This window comes from Tympanuchus pallidicinctus, unplaced genomic scaffold, assembly GCF_026119805.1.
Source record: "Tympanuchus pallidicinctus isolate F22 unplaced genomic scaffold, pur_lepc_1.0 scaffold1, whole genome shotgun sequence".
Taxonomy (NCBI): Eukaryota; Metazoa; Chordata; class Aves; order Galliformes; family Phasianidae; genus Tympanuchus; species Tympanuchus pallidicinctus.
The window spans coordinates 82,273,878-82,296,439 of NW_026294618.1; the positions used below are offsets into that span (position 1 = coordinate 82,273,878).

The following is a 22,562-nucleotide window of genomic DNA, read 5'->3' on the forward strand; positions in this document are numbered from 1 at the left end:
AAGAACGTCTTCATTGTGGAGAAGAGTTTTTGTAGCGCTTTTTTATTAAGAGAAAAAGTTTTTTTGACAAGACAACATGGTCTTGGTGTAAGTGGGTGTCATAGCTGTTCACTGATTAAGAAGAGACAGGATGATCCATGTAAAAAACTAAGTTTTGAAATCTCTTGGCACTTTGTGCAGCTCATTATTTATGGGATGAAGTTCTGTAAGGTCCTGCATTTTGACCATGACAACCTCAGGCAACACTAGAGGTTTGAGGCAGAGTGACTGGAAGACTGTGCAGAGGAAAAGGAACTGGGAATGTCGGTCAGTGTTTGGCTGAAATGAGCCAGCAGTGTGCTCAGGTGGCCGAGAAGGCCAGTGGTGTCCTGACTTGTATCCAAAATAGTCCAACCAGCAGAAGCAGGGAGGTGATTGTCTCCACTGCTATGATGAGTACCATGTTTTGAGCCCCTCACTACAAGAAAGACCTCGAGGCTCTGGAATGATCCAGAGAAGGGAAGTGAAACTGTGAAGGGTCTGGAGCATGAATCTTATGGGGGACAGCTGAGGGAACTGGGATTGTTCAGTCTGGAGAAGAGGAGCCTCAGAGGAGATTTTATTGCTCTCTACAACTACTTGAAAGGAGGTTGTGACAAGGCAGGGTCAGCCTCTTCCCCCACATAAGTAGCGATGGGACTAGAGAGAATGGTCTCAAGTTGTGCCAGGGGAGGTTCAATTTGGATATTAGGAAAAATTTTTCTCTGAAAGAGTGGTCAGGTGCAAGAATGGGTTGCCTAAGGAGGTGGTGGAGTCACCATGCCTGTAGGTGTTCAAAAGAACTTTGGATGTTGTGCTAAGGGACATGTTTTAATGGGGAAATATTGGTGGTAGATGGACAGTTGGACTTTGAGGTCTTTTCCAACCTTGGTGATTCTACAATTCTACGATTATCTGTTTAGCTGATAATGGCAGAGACATGTCATTGCTTTGCTTCAGGTCTTAGGAAACTTGATGGTGCTATTTGAACCTGTATTCTGCCTACAAAACTTGATTGGAGTAATAGGGTGATCTTCCAGGTTAGCGTTCATTTTTAATGGTAAAAGTATATTGTTATATTAAAAATTATCCATTGTGCTTGTAAATTTGAAGCAAACAAAACCAAAATTAAGAGATTAAGTCCCTCTGAAGTGTTGAATAAATTTAAGTCCTAGGAAACAAAAGCAGGATTTATGAATGTAGGAAAAAGAAAAACCTGCAGTTTAGATTCCTAATATTGTTTCTCCCTGTTCTGTGTCATTTTTATTCTTTTTGTGCACATTTCTAGCTATGCAAATATTGGGGTTTTAGTCTTATTTTAATACAAATGTGATATCTGATAGTAGAGCTGGTAGAGCTATTCTGCTTGTATTTAGGTTTTAGTGAATGAATTGAAGTTTAAGATCATTAGTATCCTACTTTTCAGCCGGTGTCATTAAAATGTAGTTAATAAATACAGTTCAGTCAACATGTGGGAATGATCCTCTTCCTTGAGTGTCTGGTATAAAAATTAATATTTAGAAGCATTTTTGCTCCCCTGAAATCAGTTTTATTAACACACCAGAAAGGCTACCCCAATATTAATTTTAGACTGGGCTGCACATGGGATATATATTCTAATTTTGAATTCAACACTTAACAAAGTGTTTTCTTGACCTTCAAAGGTATCTACCTTATTTTCTGAGACTTTGTTTTTCAGACCAAAGCAAACAGTATTGCTGTGATGAATGTGTCACCACAACTTTTCATGTTGTCAGAATAAATTAAATTTTATTCACCTAAATGACATGAATGTTGAAAGTTGTGAATACTCACATGTATTTTCATGGTCAAGGACATCATTCTTTCTGTTTAACCTTTTTGCTTTTTCTTAAGCTTTTCCTAACAGCATTCTTTACCATACTCTGGCAGCAACTTATATTGAGTAGTGGTAAATTGCTATAACAGTAATAAAATTGTCTAGGCAAAACACATCTCAGTTCTTGTCTTAGAGAAGTGCAAAGCATCTCTATATAGAAGTCTGAAAGCAAATGAGAAAACAACCAGTGAACACAAATAAGCAAATAAAAAAACCCAAATACTTGTTACTCATACTTTTAGAAAAAAGTTAACATTTTTGATGCCCAATGGTGTAATTGAATGTCTTGCCCAGTGCTTAGAAGATACGTAATCATTTGATTTTATTTTAATGAAAAAGTCCAGTGCACTGTCCTAAAATTCTCTTTCAGATTCTTCTATGTTCTTCCCAGACTATGATTTACAAGTTTCTTTTAAAATAGGAACTACTGTACTTAAACCATTTCTTTGCCCTAACTGAGTAAGGCAAAAGTTTTGCTGTCGTACTCTGGGAGAAGGAGTGTTTTTAGAACATTTCAGTACTGTGGGCATTGCATACAAGGTGACTGCCTTTGTTTTCATTCAAGATCCTATTTAAAGAATAAGCAATCCTTGATCAGACCTGGTGGATTTCCTGGAAGATAGTAAAAAGAATTTCCTGGTACATATTCTCCCTAGAGTGAAGCAGATTTCTTAGTCTCTTTTGCCACTTCACGTTCCTTAGCCTATGTTCCCCTACCGTGTTTTCTTATTTTAAAAACAAATACCAAATATAGAAGAAGGATTGGAGAACGTGTAACTTCTTGTATCAAAGCTGGCTAGTGAAGTTACTACGCTTAAAGAGTTGCTTGTACTTGATGGCTATTTTTCGTATTACTGCATGCTGTCATTTGGAACAAAAATGCCAGGCATTGCTTACCAATACGATGCGAGTAGCCCGTTGGTACTGATACAGCAAACAGAAGTATGTATTCTCTTCTCTGATGCAATTCATATTTCAGTTTCAAAAGCAAGTTCTTTTGTTCCTTTCTCAGTTGTTAGTAAGCGTGATTCTGAAATAGGTATTTATCACAAAATGTCACATGTTAAGTTCAGCCATGAGGTGAATTAACATTCTGATTGTTATTCTTCTGCATTTCTCCTCTGGAAACCTTTTTCATCAGAAATAATCCCAGTATATGAATTGCATACTCCATGAAGCTGACTAGTGTGGTATGGCTGAGAATGTGTGTGCTAAGACTTCAAGTTGTCATAAGCTGGTTGTAGATAGTAGCATCAGCAGCTACTCACTCCTCTGTGTTCTCAGTTGTATTCTGCCTCTCAGTTCCACCTTTCCCCCGCTCCTTCTTCACATCTCGCAGGTTGTAAATTGAGAGTATCCTTAGCTTTTGTTATTGCAAACAATCTCATCCCATCAGAATCATACTGCAAAGACAGTTATTCAGCACTTGTCAGAACTAAAGGCCAGAAACCTCCCGGAAGAGATTGGAGTGATGAGCTGGGGACTTCTGAAGTGGATTTGGCCTATCCCATATAGATTGGATGTTAGCTAGCTTATCTGCCCCAGAGGCTTCTGCAACACCAGCTAATTGTGGCCTCTCTTAGCCCAGAGGATCTTGCAGTGGGTTGGACATATGCTTTTCATTTCCAGAGGTCCAAACATAGCATCCTTACCAGAAGCCCTGCACCCTTACTTTGTTTCCCACCAATTCCCATACCCCAAATCTCTTGTCGTTCCCAAAGCACACCAGTACTCTCTTCCCATACAGCCTTTCCAATCCCTTCCACCAAATTTGATGTTTCTTTTCCTTATTCTTTCTTTAGAGTTAACCTGACTTTTATACCTTAGTCCACTGCGTGCTTTTGTCCGTTCATCTCATAGCCTCCACCTCTCAAGTGTTCCACTTGAACTAAAAAGCAAGTCCTGGCGCTGCCCAGGTTGTTCCATGCCAGTGATAAAAATACTTCTTGAAAGAATATTTTAATAAAAGGAAGAAAGGAGATTTTTTCTCTTGATAACTAAAAAAAGGTAATAACTTATTTTCCAGAATCTGCATCTTTAAGCTCTAATGTACAACTTGGTTAGACTCCAGGCACAAGAGGAAATGGGTTATAGCAGTTGTGACTGTGTGGAGCAGATGTTTTGGTTGGACTGGCTATCAACCATCTGACTCATAATAAATTGTCAGTTCCAGTAAATTCCCAGTTTTCAATTACAGTAGGTAGGATATAAGAAAACAATGCCCTTTAGATGATATGCTTAAAGTGTATTTGATGATTATCGTACACAAATCATACGAACTTCCTGAAAATGTGAAGCATTTTGCAAACAGAGCAACTATAAGTGTTATAGTATGCTTTTAATGTAAATGTAGCTTGATATGAATGACATTTAACAAATAGTTGTTTAGACAGTGGTGATACAGTTAAAAATAGAATATTTAAGTCTTGAGGCTTCTCTGAGTCTTGCAATACCTGAAGTCTTTTCCTCAAGTTCCTTGAGGAAAAAAGGAATTCTAAAATCACCTGTAACTTTCAGTTTCATCTGTCCTGTGTTATATTTGTATTTTCATGTATCCTTTTGTCCTTCTGTGTAAAAAGTACATGTTTAATGAGCATTTCATCTGCACTGGCTAAGTTGACAAAGAGTAAATTTGAATGAAATATCACGAGTTTTCTCGTTACGCTTACCTTGTGGAAAACAAAAACCCTCTTCCTTCCCCTCAGTCCCCCCTCCACCACACACACACACACACACACACACACACACACACACACACACACACACACACACACAAAAGAAAACCTGAGCTAAAATATGAGTTGAAAATGTGTAGTTTTTTTTTCTTTCTCACCACACTGCTTTACTGTGTACATTTGCAATTCCAGGGCACTGTGGAACTTTTAGTTAAAAAGATCAGCTATGCAAGTTTTGTATAAACACAGGAAAACACTTGTAGTTCTTGAGATAGAAAGCTATTTGTTTTTAATGTTCGTTTTGTACACACTTTTTCATGTTTGATTTGTATGGGTGCTTTCTGTAATGAGGGGAAGATTATTTTTTGAAATAGAAAGATGTAATAACAGGATGACAGAAAGACACCAAGAAAACTCATGTTGGATCTTTTATATTATAGTGTGCCAGAGATTTTTATTAGCAATCATAAGACTGTTTTGGAAAATCTAATATGCGTGCATTATCACAAGCTTAGCTAATGATCTCAGATGTTTTTTTAGAAACATTCAATTTTCAAACCTCAAAATTCCTGTGGTCCAGATGTATCCTTCATTCTGTGTAAGATCAGTTTAATAATATCTTACATAAAGTCTTAGGTAGAAAAAGTTCTGTGAGTATGAACTAGCTTTCTAACATGGCAGTTCTAACGTTGGACGCTAATTTTTGTGTGAAATTGCCATTCTTAGATCTTAGAAAATCAAATTTTTGTAAATGTAGAATTGTGTTAATAAAATCCTTCAGCAGTGAGTGGTGTGGGTCAAATACAAATACAAATAATGAAAATCACCTTGGCCATTTTAATTTAAAAAATGTATTGTGATTGGAGTTCAGCAGCCCCTTTTGTTTCCTAAAAGGGAATAGTCTTGAAAAAGCAATTGAAGTTACTCTTTCTCTAGACGCCAACTGGAAAGTAAAAAAGAGAGGTGATTTTGTTTTGCTACTTTGTTTAAAAGTTGCCTGCTTTTTGAGAGAAATAGACATAATGAAATGGGAAAAGGGAAGACAAGACATTGCCAGTCAGAATTTGATAAGGAGTGTATAAACAGCCTTTGCCTTTGGACCTCTTGATGAAAGAGAAGGATATCAGCCTCTGTGCTGGAAAAATGTCATTGCCTACTTCTTCAGACATGCATCATTTCACCTGGTCATTAACAAGCTTGTAGAAATGACCAGAAGAGATATCATTGAAGGAGTTAAGCTGTGGCTGGCGCAGACAACATCAAAAAGGTCTGTTAATTGAAGTCTCTCTACAGTTTATCTGTAGGACATGTGTTTTTGATTTAGTTTTATAAATGACACCAGACATACTAAGGATGAATGCAGTTCTACCAAGCAGATCCTTGCATAAATAAAAGGAGCAAAGTCTGAAAGAAATAATCACTATCGTGCAAATACAAACAGACTTCAACATAAATCTGTGGCCATCTGAGCAACCAGGTTGAGCAACTCCTTAGTGTTACTGCATCACGTCTTTTTAAAACCTATGGGAATGCTGCCTGTTTTGTGGTGGGGTTTTTTGTTTGTTTGTTTCTTTGTTTTTAAGCTACAATTTTAACTTTGCAGGTTTGCAGGCAAAAAACATACATCTACTTGAAAAGAGGTAGTTAGAGATGAATGTTGATTTCTTTATTCAGACTTGCATTGGACAGTAGCTATATGAATGTAATGTGGTGATGTGCTGGCAACAATAGTTGTATTTTGTGTATTAGTTTTATAAATGAAAAATATTACGTCTGAGCTTATTGCTCTTAATGCACACATCAACTTATTGCATCTCAATGTGCCAAGATATTACATTTATTTATGTACTTTTTTGCTTTTTTGCTGTGAGTCTTTGTATTAAAGTAGTTATTAATGAGTGCATGAATACATTGTAATAATATGTAATTGGTAATGGGTGTTGTAGTGATTTTTTTTTCCTCATTTTGCTTTTCTTTGATATTCTAGAAGCTGATCATATGCATGATAGCAAAGTATTTGTGTACCAAATTAAGCATTAAGTAGATTTAGTTTTGTGAAAAACATGATTCTCCTCTCTACTAATAAGTGTTTTGACAAGAATTACAAAAAAAATAATAATAATAATAATATGGTCTTGAGAGAGCTACATGCGTACACAGGTATGTATTATATATACTTGTCATTTCTTGAGGAATGCCTCTTACAATAAAATATTTTAAATAATTAGCATGACTGTTTAGTTTATATTAATAGTTCTTTTCATTTTATTGACAATTAGCAAGATAATTGTGAAAATTCAATTGATGCCTTACTTGGCTACAGCAGTGAATTCCTGTCTGTAAACTGATGGTACCCCATCGTGAAAGCGATTTGTTGTCATCCTTGATACTGATATGGAGGGTTATCCTGCAACTGCAGCTTAAAGCAGTGTTTCATTCCCAGCCTGACTGTGCCTGTAGTCATCTTATAGGCATTCTTAGGAGTGCACTTTTCTTCCAGCTATTAAAGTTGAGCAGTACACCATAGCAGAATTTAAGAAAACACTTCCAGATCTGTCTAATTTTTATGCAATACAATTAGGGTGTTTTTTTGTGGGTTTTTTTTTTTTTTTAAGACCTACTCTTCCCTTCAGCTTATCACTAAATTTCTTGGCATGTTGTGTTCTGCACGTAGTAGGTAACACGCAGCAAGTCTCTCTGGACGTTAACAGTTCCAGTCCTGCCAAAGCTTCACATGGCATGAGATTTTCTTCCTGAAACCACTCAGCAGTCAGTTTTTTCCCCCAGTTTGGGCAGGATCTTCAAACAATGTCTTAAGTGGTTTGCATGTTCCTTCCTCCCAGCTGCGTGTAAGGCAGACCACACCAGGGCACGCTGCACCATGTTGATCCTGTGCTGAGTGCAGATCTGCTGGGTTATCTGTTTCCTCTCATAGTTTTCCAAAGCGGATAAAAACAAATGCATCTTGGCAAGTTGCTATGTACATATGCACAAACATGTTAAGGGACTTCTGTTTGTGTGCAGCAAGTGGCACCATATTACTTGTGCTAGGGGAAGATGCTGGTACTGCTAATTCATGGCTCTAACACAAAGTTGGGAGCTCAAATGCAGTTGTATTCAGCAGATATTCAGCTATCTGGGCTGTATGTGATTCATGAGTTGGAGAGATATCAGGTCTTATCCAGAAACAATATTTGTTCTACTTGATCCGAAAATTGTGCCTGATTATTCTTATGCAAAGAGAGCCTTAACTGTGAATGCGTTTATATTGACTGTCCTAATACTTAATGTGGATTTTATTTATTTATTTATTTGCAATACTCTTTATTATGCATGCAGCCTTCTGAAAGTAATGCAGGGATTCAATCTATGGGAAGTTCAAGGACAGTAGCTTCTAGACACAAGTTCCTAACTGCAAAAAAATTCTTCAAAACAAAGGAGTTGAGTACAGCAGAAAATATGCACCATGCACTTTGTTGAAAAATAACAAATGTGAAGTCTGTTGTCCTAATTCTATGCTACTGTAACATAAAATTCCTTGGTATTTGTGTCTGATGTTAATACTGAACTGAGAATTCTTAACAGTGAAATCTGCATGTTTACTTAAATATATTTTTCTGCCATCTGAAGAAGAGCTACATTACTGTATACTTGTTAAGTAATAAGTAATTTTATTTTGGTACTTGGAACTAAGCACTACAGAATATCTTTCAAGTACTAATACAGTAAGAAATTTTCAACCTATTTTTCAGCAGTCACACTTTTGATTCCCCTTTAGAGCATCTTTTAAATAAATTGGTACTTGACTGTCTCATTATCTGCAAGCTTACAAGTATTCATTCTGTTGTTTGTATCTGTCTTATTTTTATGTACAGGATGTGAATGAAGATCCTGGAGAAGATGTCGCACTTCTCTCTGTTAGTTTTGAGGATGCAGAAGCTACTCAGGTTTTTCCTAAGCTGTATCTCTCTCCACGCATTGAACAGTAAGTGCGACAGTTTGTTCTGAAATGTTTTTTTGTTTCATCTTTGAACTATTCATACTTTCCCTGAGAAATGTTGGCTAGCTGATATGGTCATATTTCTTTAAACTGCTTAAAGTCATAATGTTTACTATAAGTCTGTGCGTGGTGGAGAAATGACAGATCTTCTTGCTTGTTTTATATCTGACTGGATCACATACGGATGAAGAAGTCATTGGCCGCATGTAGTACCATTTTAATCCATGAAGAGTATCATACTGAGTTTTCCTGTAGCATATTTTGAGTGTCTCCTATGGTACAACACACTGGTACCTTTTTTGTGGAGTAATGTTTAATTATTTTTTCATTGAGGGATGAGGAATACATATAAATACACATATGTGTATGGGTAAGTTCTCTGACTGTATGTAACTCCTTTGTTTAAAGAGCTGTAGAAGGCCGAGGACTTTTTAAACTGCGTTTTATGAATTTGCATCTTTACAAGGTTACTTTTTTCCAGGAGAATATCTGAATATTTAATTTTAAGGTTGTTGGACAATGCAGTTGACAAACACCATTGCTGAAAAACTCCTAAAATGGAAGGAAGTCAGTCCATTTTCATTAATTTGCTCTTCAGATTCTGGAATTAAGAATGCCTTAGTGCTCCTCCTATTTCAGTGCATTGTCTGCTTCAAAAAAAGTAACAATATTAGACTTTTCAAGTATTCATCAGTCAGGATAATTTAACACAATTTCAGTAATGTTTTGTTTTTCTGGTCAATACTGCAGTGACTTTCCTTTGAACTGGTAGAGAAGTTGAGGTTTCACTCAGCAGGGCATTGGTCTGGATAACATGGTGGGTGCCATTTAAAAAAACAATTTCAAGATTTGATTTAGATAAAGACAAAAGATTTATTATTTTTTTTATTTAAGAAAATGTATATTACATGCACACCTGTTCATATACATGCATGTGAATAAGATGCATAGCAACTCTTCAATTTTTATATTTGTGTCAATTCACTACCTTTTATCAAAAGTTGAGAGCATAATTGTACTGAAACATGTAGTTATCCATCAGTGTTCCAAAGGATTCTTTTCTCAACTGCTGCTAATGGCAAATGAGCTGTCACTGGTCTCTGTTGTGTTTTCAGCTCTAGTCACATGTTGACTATTAACTGTGTTTTAGGCCACCCAGGTATATGTAAATGACCTTAGTGCTAATTAATGCATTTTCCAGTAGTGTCATTAGAAAGATTTTAACCTCTTGAGTAGCAGAGCAGAGTAGCAATACGAAAGTGCACTTTGCTTTCCGTAAAATATTGTATTTTCTTTCAGTGCGCTGAAGAACATCTGATTTTAATTGTGCTATGTACAGCAGTATAACAGAATGGTATTTGGATGGTGTTAATACGTACCTGATATGTCTGACACATTTATTGCTTTATAATTTAGATCTTACAAAGTCACTTTAAAATCATGCCAGTGTTACCTGTAGTTTCATGCCATGCCTTCTTACGGTATCTGTATATCAGTCTTGGAGATACTGCACCCAGAAAGCATGGCTCTGTTTCAGTCTGTCTTTGTTTAAAAATGTTCATCATGGTGTCTGGACATTAGTAAGCCATAGTTTACCTAAGAGCTGAGAGGGAATGAGATTGATTACTTATGATTCACGTTCACTATGTTAGTTTTCAAAGTAACCTAATGCGGTGTTAATGTAATCAGCTTTTACTGTTTCATGGCATAATGTCTCTTACTTCCAGTGAAGGAGATTTGCTTGATTGTGAGCTGCTGCACTTTCCTGTATTATACCGGTTACTTTTTGTTCTGTGAAAAAATGCATAGGTATGTTTTCAGTGTTTGTTCAATTGAGCTAAAATAACAAAGAGACATTTGTCTTTTGCTCTTTCCCAAACCCATCTCTGTTCTGTTTAGCAGAGGCTGACAGTCCAGATATTTAACTTTCCAATGTTTGGGAACTGAAGCAACAATGCGTACTTCTTTATACTTTTTGCCAAAAGTACAAAAAGCCTCAAAGGGCCCTGAGGATTAATTTTAATGACTTGAGGCCATGGCATTTTACATTTGAATTGTGTTCTGCTTATGAAAGTTCTTCCCCGCTGCTAACAATAATTGCATCTACAAGCACCGTGTAAGCAAATTACTGGTGTATTTTTTTTATGCATCAGATTTTGAGGTAGAATAATTAGTAGTCGACAGTTCCACCCATAACCTTCCCAAGTATTAAATAAAACAGGAAAAATACCAAATTCCCACAATTATTTTGTTTATACTAATTCTGTTCACCTTAGGAAGAACAAGCAAACAGGAATAGCATTGTCTTGATGTATAAAAAAACATTTGCAAACAAAAATGCTTCAACTTTGGAGAGAAATAAGAGTGAACTGTCTGTGTAAAGTGAGTTATCTCCAGCTTTCCCAAGAGATTTCATTGCTTTTGTGATCCACCATATAAGTATGTGTTGCTACGTTGCATTTTCTAAAAATGACACTTACCCACAGATCTTGTCAGCAAATTTGGACCCTAGCAATATGAATACATTGTTTTTGTTTTGAAGTGTTATTGTAAAGCACATTTGATCTATTTTTAGGTGAATGGTAAACATAGTATGGGTAAGACTGATTGCTCATTGCCAGAGACTCTCAAAGAGATTTGTGAAATCAGGGAAATACCCATTTTTTATGGTTTGGAGATAAGATGCTAGATTTGAAAAAGGTTGTCTTTTAGTGGGAGATAAAAATGCAGTGCAAAGGTATTGTTGCTTGTACAGGTGTCAATGTTGGTATTCCATTGACTTCATTGCAAGGAGTGTTAAGCCCAGGTCTTACAATTGAAAAACAAGCAAACGAAAAACCCTCAAAACCAGCTCGTAGGGTTGGGAAGCATGTTGGTTTGTAAACATCTCAACAACAGTTAAACATAACTGTGCGTGATTTAATTCTTTCATTAAAACTTCTGCATTTAAAAGCTCTCCTTTAAATACCAATCATTTAAAACATGTTATCCACAATTTCTTGTTAATATATCCTTCCTTTGATATCAATCATTTATAAATGTTTACTATTTTCTTTAACAATTATTATTCTTCATTACATTGCATCAGTAGACAGACACAGAGCTAATAACAGTTGCTTTTAATTATTTTTAAAGGTAGATTCAGTCACAGTGACACATGGGATACTGATTATATGTTACAGTTTATATATAATACATGTAAATACAACCAGAAAGGAGAAAAAAAAAAAAAAAAAAAAAAAAAAAAGCAAGCAGCAGCACTTCCATAGTATCATAATAACAAGTTCCTGCATGCTTTTGGAGAAAATGATATGCTGGTAAACCTCACAGACAGGCCACCCAGCTTGAGAGGATGGTGCTTGTCAGCATCCATTTGTGCGTAGATAGTCTTCCTTCCTCATATGAGAGCAGAGGTGGTCACAGGATGCTCCTCATCCCCAACTTTCAGCTGTTCTGCTTTGGGGAAATGTTCAGAGCTGAGCAGCATCAGTACCCAAAGTTCCCCACGTGCTGAGCTGATCCATTTGACCTCTTCCACCTGCTAGGTTAGGAAAACAGGTATTCTGAGGCTTTGCCTGCACTGTTGTGCGCACTCCTCTGCGTGGTGAGGAACTGCTGGACTAATTACCTTTTATGTCTCTGCCTTATTTCTATACATTATTCATAAAGTCTCTCACTATAACACTTCTTGCTTGCTCAAATTATCTTTCTCAGTGGTAGAAGACTAGGTATCCCTATGGATAGGAAACTTATGATTAAAAATCTGTTATATCTTTGTTTTTCATCTGCTTAAAGTCACCAGAATCTAAATCCAAGAAATGGGAAAGAGTCTGAACAGCTAATTTCTATATTAAATTGTTTGTCAGTGTGCTACACATTAATGTGGATCAGAAGTTATATTTTTTCATGATAAAAACCAAATTTTATGTCTTTTTTTAATCTTCATGGGTAGTCCATGTTAATAAAGAAATAAATAAAGCGGGTTTATCTTGGTTCACGTTTTAAGAAAAAAGAAATAAGAGTAGAAACACTGCTGCTCAGTAGATTCTTTGTTCCCTAGATTCACAGAAATAATCCTCTAATAAACACTGTTGTCCTGGAGGGCTTTTCTATGATAAATACATGGATGTGAATATGCTAAGAAAACCAGCTGTCAGTAGAACTTGTTTTGCCTTAGTGGATCAGGCTCCATGGTTTAGGGACTGAAGTGGTCATTTTTTACGAGTCTGGGAGCTGTGCCAGAGGGTTCTTCGTGACTGAGGATGGAATTTGAAGTTCGGCAACTGTGCTTAACCTTCTCGTGTGGACAAGGAAAAATAACAAGAAGCTAGTCTGAACTTTCAGACTTTGAATGTTTCTATCTGCTTTTCCCCAATGAAAAAAAGAACTGAAGAGAGAGAAAATAAACTATGTGCATTTGCTTTGAGGTATTATTTCCCATCTCTTAACTATCCCTTCTGTTGTGGTTGCTGGGAGCTGAAAGAAGAAAGTATTCTCCATTTATAGCATGTGGTGGATTTGTCTCTTGCTGCTTTTGAGATGCCAGGTTGCAGGGGCACTGCGAAGGGCTTCACCTCATGCTGGTGTGCCATACTGGTGATTGCATGTCACTGGTCAAAGCCTACTGTCTTACAGTAAGTGGAAGTATACTGTCTCTACACAATTGGTTGTATTAATGCCTTTTTATCTGTCTATAGAAGACAGAAGCAAGGTCTTCTGTTTGACAAGTTAAAACTTCCAAATGCACGATTTATTCTTCCAAACTCATGATTTCTTTGCAACTGTTAGCAGAGAACCAATGCAGTCCATGACTTCTTCAAATCCCAGAGCAACTTTGCAGACAGAGGAAGCCGGAGTTGTCATTGATTTTGCAGGGCCCTGTCTTCCAGTAAGCCCAGTTTGGTCATGCCTTTCCTCACAGGGCCTGGCCAATGAATTGGTAAAATCTCTTGACTGCTACCTTTGCCGTATACCCATCAGTCCAGTCTTCTTAAACTGTAGCCTTCTGATGGCACAGTCTCCTTTGTTCGTAGTTCTATCTCATCTAATTTGTAATATGACAGCAGTGGTATTGCAATTGTCCTGATGGGGTTCTGATTAGAGAGACTTCTGCAGATTTCTGTCTTTCCTGGGGTTTTGTTAGCTTACTCTTTGTAATCTGACAGATGTGTATTTTTACATATTGCAATAATTATTTTACATCTCGAAGGATTTTTTGTAAAGCAGAAAAATATGTATGGAAAATTGAGAGAAATTTCAAATGAAAAACAGAGGTTTTAAGGCAACCTTCTCTGATTCCCTTTTGTCTACATATTTCTGACTAGAGTGGAAGGTTCTTCAAAAATTTGAATAAAAACATTTCTTCCTTCAGATACAAAATCTTTCCACTGAGTTGTTGCATTTTTTCACCAGTATGCATATAGTTTATTTCAGGATACCCTAATTAAGCATACAGGCCCTTGCTGTGAGTATAACATGTTTCATTGTAATAATCCCTGTCAACACAGTCATTTTGAAGCACCGTCGTAAAACTGCACTCTTCTAAAATATTCTCAACCTTTTTTCTGTGGTATCACTCTGCTTCTAGGTGTTTTTATCTCCTACAAGACTGATAATAGAGGGGGGACGAAGGAAACAAAGTAATGTTTCTTTTGGACATTACACAGTACTATTCATAAAGTTGTTCCTGGATCTTTACTGCTGCTCATATCGTCAGATGAATCCTTGTACATTGAGGTTGTCAGAAGCATTTTTAATTGGTCAGAATCACAGAATTGTAAGGGCTGGAAGAGACCTCCAGAGATCATCAAGTCCAATTGGGTCAAAGCATGCCTCCTAGGCAAGCTGCACAGGTAGACATCCAGGCAGGTCTTGAATATTTCCAGAAAAGATCTGATTTTAGCAATGAGATTGGGAATTACTGTTGTCTCAGTTACTAGCTGGAACAGTATTTAATACATCTGAAATCTGACCTTGTATTTGCAGTTGGAATTTTTCTGTTAATTGTTTTCTAGAAGTTGTTTGGATTATGTGTCCTTTACTTTGATACTGAGAATCATTCTGTTTTCACGAAGGCATTATTTATGTATTGATACATCAAGTATTTTTGGCTTTACTGTGGCATACGCTGAGGGGTATTTCACTGCCATTCTGACATCCTTGGTGCGTAGTACTTAAGGGCCTTTCTCAGCTGTTTTCCCAGCACATTAGAGCATGCATAGCAGATTTCATCATTGTTTCCTGAGATGTTTTTATAGGGGAAAGGAAGCCTGCTGAGCAGAGTATATCCATGTTTGTACTAAAATATGTTTGCTGCAGATGACAGTTTTTTGTTTTTTTTCTTATGTAGAAATTATTAGGAATGTTTTGTTTTTTAACGTACAGTCTTTTATTCTGCAGAACTATAAGGGCTAGTTCTGGAGCCAGTGTGAATTCCCTGAAGTAACTGCTGCAAAATTAGTTAGGCTGGCCAGAGAGATTTGAAAGAAGTCATTTCTTTTTACTCCAAATTGCAAATATAGCGGTAATAGAGTGAGCAAAGGTTTGTTAACTGGGGTTAAATGCTACCCTAAAAAATACCTTTGCAGGTGTTTCTTCAAAGTGCAATGGAAAAATTAAGTCCTACAGAATTGTAGAATTTATATGTGAGGAAACTTAACTCTGAGTTTGTCTAGGTCAGTTTCAGCTGAATGGAGTCTGTGAATTGAGGTTTCCACAGACTGAGACTCCTGGCAATTTATCCTTAAATGTAATCACATGAGTAGGTTACAGAGGGTTTTTCTTGAAGCTCAAAGTTGAGGTTTTGCTGGTCAACAGTATCAGTTCTAACTGCATACTAATTACCAAAACTGAGAAATGGTAGCCACAGTGAGTTAAATAGAATTTGCCTTGGCAGCAAATGCTGTGATTAGAGAAAGGTACTTTTACTCAACCATTTCCTCGACACAGGTTTCCTAGAGTATTCTTTGAAACTGCTATTGTTGCCATGTGTATATTTTTCCCAGTTCTTGTAATTCAGAAGCCACTGGTACAGAATATGACATTATCTTGTTACAAAATCTGCTTTACTGAAGTGAATTTTTGCATGTTTGGGATATGTGGCTTACTTTCTGAATGTGGTGACTCAGTCATTTGTTTTCAGAGAACTTCACTGTAATTGCAAGCTGCTGCACATTATGGTATTCTATCTTCAGACTTTTCCTATTTTATTATTTAAAACGTTTAATAAAAAGTTAGCTACTTTTAGTGCTTCCTTCCAGATGCTAATGTTCAATAAGTGCAAACCCCTGAACACTCATAACTGAAAAATTAAGGATTTTCAAACCAACTGCTAAAATGCATGAAACACAGAATTAAAATAAGCCAAGGCCAAGCACGTCAGTTTTCGTTGCTGTTGTGGTATTTTTCTTTCCCTGGCTTGTGTGCGTCCTTTTCAGAGGGTACCTTGGGTGATGTTGGAAATGTGGTACAAGGAGGACACGGAGTAGCTGCAGTGCAAGGAAAGTGGGGAAGGAGGGACCAGTGGGGAGGAGATCTCAGCCTCAGCTTCCCATTGTGCTTGGGGTCAAAAGAACAGATCAAAATGTATCCTTTGAGATTACCACAAAGCCTTGTTTCAGTGCTGGAGTGCTTTAGGACCCTGATTGCTGTCAGTATGGAAGTGCAGTGGAAGAGTTTCCTGGGAACTAAATAGATACGTGACTTCATTTGTGCTGACAAGGTGTTCTAGAAGAACATTAAAGGTGGATGGGTTGTTTTAACTTGCAGTTAAGAAAGAGTCTTTCTAAGCATGGTAGTGATGGGGGATTCCTTTGGTTTATAACCAAGAAAAGTTTTCTTTGTGAAATTAACGATCGTTTATACAGATCACAAACTCAGAAGGAGTGTCTAGCTAATAATGCATATAATGTATTTGAGCTCATATGTTCAACAGAGAGGTCATTATCATTATACCTTTTTGGAGCAAAAGTGATAGTTAATAGAAATTACTGTCACCCAGAAAGTTAAAGGCAGAGTCGGTAACAGAACACAAGTCTCTTGTTTCATGGTTCACAACTTCCTACATTGGACTCTTTTTGGTCTATCTAATCCTTCTATCTGCAAGTTTGGCTAGGTTGAAAACACGTATTTCAGTGTACATAGCTGAGAAGGGCGTTTAGACACCTCTGAGAAGCAGTTTTCACAACCTTTGTATTTTCTCCTGTTCTATTCCCATTCCTCAAACACTGTTTTTCCATGCAGTTAGCATCTCACATGTTATGCTTCCTCATTCTCTTAAGTCACACTTCAGCCTAAAGCTAGAATCCTACTACTTCCATCCAGTTATTTTCATCTAAACTTCTCCACTCCACAGCAGTACTAAGTACCACCTCGATTTGTGTTGAGGGACATGGTTTAGTGGGAGCTATTGGGAATAGGTGAACAGTTGGGCTGGATGATCTTTTAGGTCTTTTCCAACCTTGGTGATTCTATGATTCTATGATTTTTATTGCTTTTCACCTCCCACTTTTCTGTCCATAATCTGTGACTTTTTAATCTTGAAGTCTTCTTTAAATTAGTTCCTACTTAATTATCTATCATAGTAAGATACTACTTCCACAGAATAAATTGTGGTTGATTTTTGCATCATGACCATTGGGTTTCATTTTTCCAAATTATTGTCAAGAATGTGATTCATCATTTTGCTGATGTCAGTTAAGGCTACAGTATGTCCTATTACTACTGCTACTAGTATCTCGTGTGGATCTTAGTTGAACTCCTGTTTGCTTTTTGCTCTTGCATATTGGACTTACATTGGAAGTATGTATAAAAAGCATATTCCCACCTGTGGAACTTGGTGTTGAATAATCTGTTCCTTTATAGCAGATCGCCCTTCAGAGATATTGAGAACTTTTTCCTAAGAGGTTACTTTTGGGTAACTCCCAAAAATGAGGTTTTGATGAATTTGAAACTAAAACACATCCTGAACTTCGACTTTCTTTAAATTAGAGTGCAGATTGTACGCAACTTAGAGAAGCTTTTATTTGAATGGAATGGAGTTTGTGTTTTGTAGTTGCGCTTTTCGAAAAACTTGTAAAGTGATTTGTGCAGAAAATGGAGACAGCTAAAAAGAAAACTGTACAGAGCAGGGCTTCACGTGACTTCTGTACATTTTATCTTCCTTTACAACCAACACTTCTTGGGAACAGGCTGGGCCTCATTGATCTGCAGCTTGGAAGAAACACAGAGGTAGTTAGAGGTTACGTCCAGGGAGTTGTATATTATTCAGGGAAAAAAGTAATGTACCTGTGGTCGTCTTCTGTATGGAAAAATGAGTGTTACTGCTCCCAGCTGTGTTTCACTGTCAGTGAATTCTTTGGCTATCATCAAGTTGCCACAGGCTTTGACTAAATTGTGGTACTTGTCTCTGCACCCTCATCAAATTTAAAGCTGGTATCAGGACAAGACCTGGATGTATAAAGTGCCACTTCGCACCTTGATTTTCACTGGGAGAAACCCTGATCACTTGGACAGGGAGCAGTTTGTGTACTCCCCCAGGCCTTTGATCTGGGTGATAAAGAGCCAAACTCCTGTATGCTGGGAGGCACACCTGGGCATGTTTGTTTGTTTGTTTTGTTCTTGTTGTTGGGAGGAGGAGGTTGGTGCAGTCACTGAGGTATCTGTCTACCTAGTTCTGGAAAATACCTTCTTTGTGGCAGTTATCAACCATGTCGTGGAGTAACTGTGTTTTGATGCCCTTCCATTTCAGCGGGTTAATAAGCAGCTTTAGTCCTTCACTACTTCTGCAAATTGCATAGCCACTGTGTTAATGGAAAAAGTCTGGAATATGATATGTATATTTTAGAAAACATACGTGTGTGTCAGTGCAGTGTCGTAGGATTTTATTTCAGATCTCATGTGTGATATTTGATATGTGTGTGTATTATGTATCAAACCTTCTGCAGAGAAAGGCGAATTAAATTTTGGCAGGAATTGAATCTTCAGTGTATGAAAACCTAGTTTATTTTTTTGTTGGATATTAAAGCTAAATTCTCACAGCTTGTTTCTGGTCAGTGGCCACTGACAGTACGTGAGGAAAGAAGCCATTTAACAATTTCAGTGAACAGAGCTCTGTCAATACCAAAGTTGCATGCACCATAGCACTGTGGAAAAACCTGTACAAATAGAGCGAAACAATTCTGCTTGCAGATATTTGCTGTTTAAGCCAGTAAAAGAGCTGTGCTCTTCTGTGTGGTTAGTGATGTCAAGCTCTACTTGCTGGAGGCAGCTGTGCTACAGCAATGCTTTTCTGACCTTAAATAGCCTATATGCTGGATAATGCAAGCACACAAATATAAATACAGGGCACATAAGGACATAAGGAGGCCAGAAGAGCCATGAGGCCCCTTCCCTCCTCTGAATTAGTCAGTGTCTTCCTCAGTATTATTTTCTTCTGGGATTTGTCCAAGATATTTACAAAACCATTTATACTAATTGTTCCCTTGTGTTCCCTCAGTACTGTTTATTCCATATGTTAAGTACTGCATGAAAGGCAATTCTGCTTTTTACTGTGGCTGCTGGTCTCTCTCCTTTCCTTTCTTTGTTTTTGCATTTGATAATAACCCAAACAGCTGTGTTACATTTGTCTGTCTTGGAAGGTTGCATACCTCAGTAGCAGCCCATTGCTCCTCTTCACCTCTCCTTTCTAGAGAAAATAGTGCTCTGCTGATATAACTTGAGGAGGTAATTCCTTTAGGCCATATTTTTGGTTGGCTTCCCAGATATTTTTTGTTTTTCTTATACTCCATAATGTTAAAATGATTAGATGGCATGTATGTATATTTACACAGTGATCATATTAACTTGTTCCATTGCTAAAAAGACAGTCTGTATTTCGTTTGTAGTTGTAATGAAAATTTTAACTTGATTCCAAACGCCTCAAATCCTTTTTTTTTTTTTGTTTTATACTCTGTTTTTGTTCACATACTTACTATTTAAGTTTCCCTCACTAGCTGCTGCTCTTTTTTAATTTTCCTAAGTTCTGTCTTTGTATTCTGTTTTCTCTTTTGGCCATTTCTCTTTCACTTTGCACAGATCTCTGAAAATGTTTTTATTATTTTTAAGCAGTAAGCCTCTATCTCTGCGTATCTGGTAGAACTTTTTCCTGCTGTTGGCATAGAAACTGCAAGGAGAGGTGAGTGATGAGCATACATCAGGACAAAGGAAGCCTTATCTAAAGTTTAGGCACTCTTTGATCAGTAAAAATCCAACAACCCTTTTAATTGTGTGATAGGCAGAATCAGAGCATGATCACAACAATCTTTTTGCACTGTCTTAAATTTCAGTGCCTTTGTTCTCTCTTTATTTTATAACAGTCTAACATTATTTTACAACACTTAAAAACGTGTATTTTACTTTTTTTTTTCCGACATTGTTTCTTTTCAAAATGAACCCTGACTCATCCAGTCCAACTTCCTGCTTGGCATGGGATTATTGCCAGCGCTAGGTCAGGTTTTGTATAGCTCGGCCTTTGTCTAGCCAAGTCTTGGACACTTCCCGCAGAGGATATCCCACAGCCTCTCTGAGGAACCATCCTGCTGCTTGCCTGCCCTCCTTAGAGGAGGCATTCCTTTGGAGGTCCGGTCTCAGAATCCCAAGGTTTCACTTGGCCCAGTCGTGGGGCTTGTAAAGATCCCTACGGACTGAAGCTGTGCTGCTTGTCTTCCCAGTGTCATACAATGCTGTAACACTATGCCATTTACCAGGATGTTATCATAGAACAGCCTCTCTTCACTTCATCCATGAGCTACCATTCTTTAATTCCAGCTCCAGATCAAGAGTCAAGTCCACGTGCCTCCTTCATAAATTTTGATTTCTTTAGTTAGTCTCAACATGCTTCTCCATGCTGATTGTGGCAATGTAATTGGCCTTGCTGAGTACTTTGTGTCCAATGGAGTGCACTTAAAATGCTAGGAAAAAGAAGTTTCTTCATTATACTAATGCTATGAAAGTCTAGCATTCTATTTTTGTTTCTCTCCCAACCTGTTCAGCATATTTTATTTAATAGTTTAATGGTAGAGTCTAGATGCAACCACCCATGTTACATCAGACTCTGCAATTGAAATGTTGTTTACTTTTCACCAAGGCAACTCCCTGTTTTTTGTTAATTAACATCTAACAAGGTCCTACAGCCGACTCCCTTTAAAGTCAAGAATGTAGGGGTGTTTAGAATTTATAGGCATACAGTGTTGAGGCCTTGTAGAAGCAATGTGTTCTATGCAACTCACCCATTAAAGGAGATGGTTTCAAAAGGATTTGCTGTTTTGATTTTGTTTCATTCTAATACATCTTTATTTTCTGATACTCTTCTTGTTTTACGTTGGACAATTTACATTTGTACTGCATGTACATAGCCCTGTAATACCTGGTGTCATTACATGATTCTCTTAAACAATAGCATGAAAACAAGATGACTTGTGGAAAAGTCTTTTACAACAGTAATCTGTTGCAGTTCTTTTGGGAGTAAAGGAGAACTTGCATGTTTAAAATAGTCAAATTGGCAGTTGTGGGTAGTATTTGAATTTTAAATATTCTTTCTTTTTAAAATTATTTCTAACAAGACATGCCTCAAATGTCTCAGTTACAACCAGAATATCGGAGATTTTTTGTTAGATCTTTACATGTTTTGTCCAGGCTTGACTTAAAATTATTCAAGTAGTGTAATATACACACTGTTTTCTTAGTGCTGTTCTACTGACAAAATGTTTTCCAGTCATTTACTGTTGTTTGTTTGTTTGTTTTTGATCTGCAGATCTGTAAAGTTTTGCAGAGATTTTAATATGTTTATACTAATATCCTTCTGGGATAACTGATTACCAAATATCATCATTATCTGTGAATATATCAATGTGTTTCCGAAAGAGCTGATTACTAGGAAACTAGAACCCAGTAGAGACTCCCTTAGGTTACTGTCAGTCTGCACCAAATAAAATGAAATTAGAATTAGAAATGAATTAGTCTCTTTCTTTTATGGTCAAATGTTGTCTTCCTGCTTAGTGATGGTCCTTAATCGCTGCCCTGTATATATAGGCTGTCTTGGGGCTATACACGTTTGTGTGCACTGACACATGATACAGGTTTCTGTAGCACCTTCACTGTAGTTATTCAAGCAGCATTATCTAAAGAGAATGAAATAAAATATTGAGTACATACATAAGTATGTCTTCCACCATGAAAAAGATACTTGTAATGGTTGAGTGTATTTTTGAGCCTTGATCCCTGCCAGAATATGTCAGTAATGTAAAGATAGTGCAATCGGCAATCTGGTTATAATTGTATGTTAAGTCAAGCAGAAAATCCTTTTCTTTTACTTCAATGTTAAAAATCTGTAAAAATACTGGATTCTATTCTAAGAACAAATAGTAGGTAAATAGTGTTCCATCCAAAATATGTCAATTACTGACTATTATGTTTGTTTTTGTGGATTTTTGAAAATGCTTTTATTGTAGGAGGACATCTTGGCAGAGCTTCACATATGTGGTTAACTGATTGCTGAGCCACAAGTAAATAATACTGTACAGTTAAGCATTTCTTCCTGCATCACCAATTTCTATTCTCTTGGGCAACAGGAGTTCAAATCTGGGCAAAGATGACAGGCATAAACCTGTCTGATTGGATTAATAACATAGAAACTGTTGCTACCCTCCAAAGGAATATTTTAAAGTTGGTCTTGTGGTAAGTTTCTCAACACAGATTTTGATTTTATTAGACCAGCAAATAAATAGGTGAATAACTTAAGAATCCTAAAGGACAAAAGGAGAGAATCTGTTTCCTGTTTTCAGGCTAGGCAGAATGGAATTCTACTAAAGGAGGTCAGAAGAGATGTGTGGAAACCTAATAGGCAGTAGTAATTCAGAAATGGCTTCCAGTGTGTTGTTTGGGAGAGTTCTTTTTAAATGCTGTATCATCTGTGCTTGTGTGGCATGTACAGTCTCCCAGAATGCCTTTTTCTGAAATAAGAAATAATTAGTTT

At 37.0% G+C, this 22,562-nt stretch overlaps 1 protein-coding gene across 1 annotated transcript in view; it reads left to right on the forward strand.

Annotated features, from left to right (window-relative positions):
• The window catches only part of BABAM2 (BRISC and BRCA1 A complex member 2), a 157,736-nt gene that overhangs the window by 72,922 nt on the left and 62,252 nt on the right, over positions 1-22,562 (forward strand). Inside the window, exon 7 of the mRNA XM_052702229.1 lies at positions 8,427-8,536. Within this exon, the coding sequence (XP_052558189.1) occupies positions 8,427-8,536 (110 nt within the window). The remainder of the gene's footprint in view (positions 1-8,426; positions 8,537-22,562) is intronic.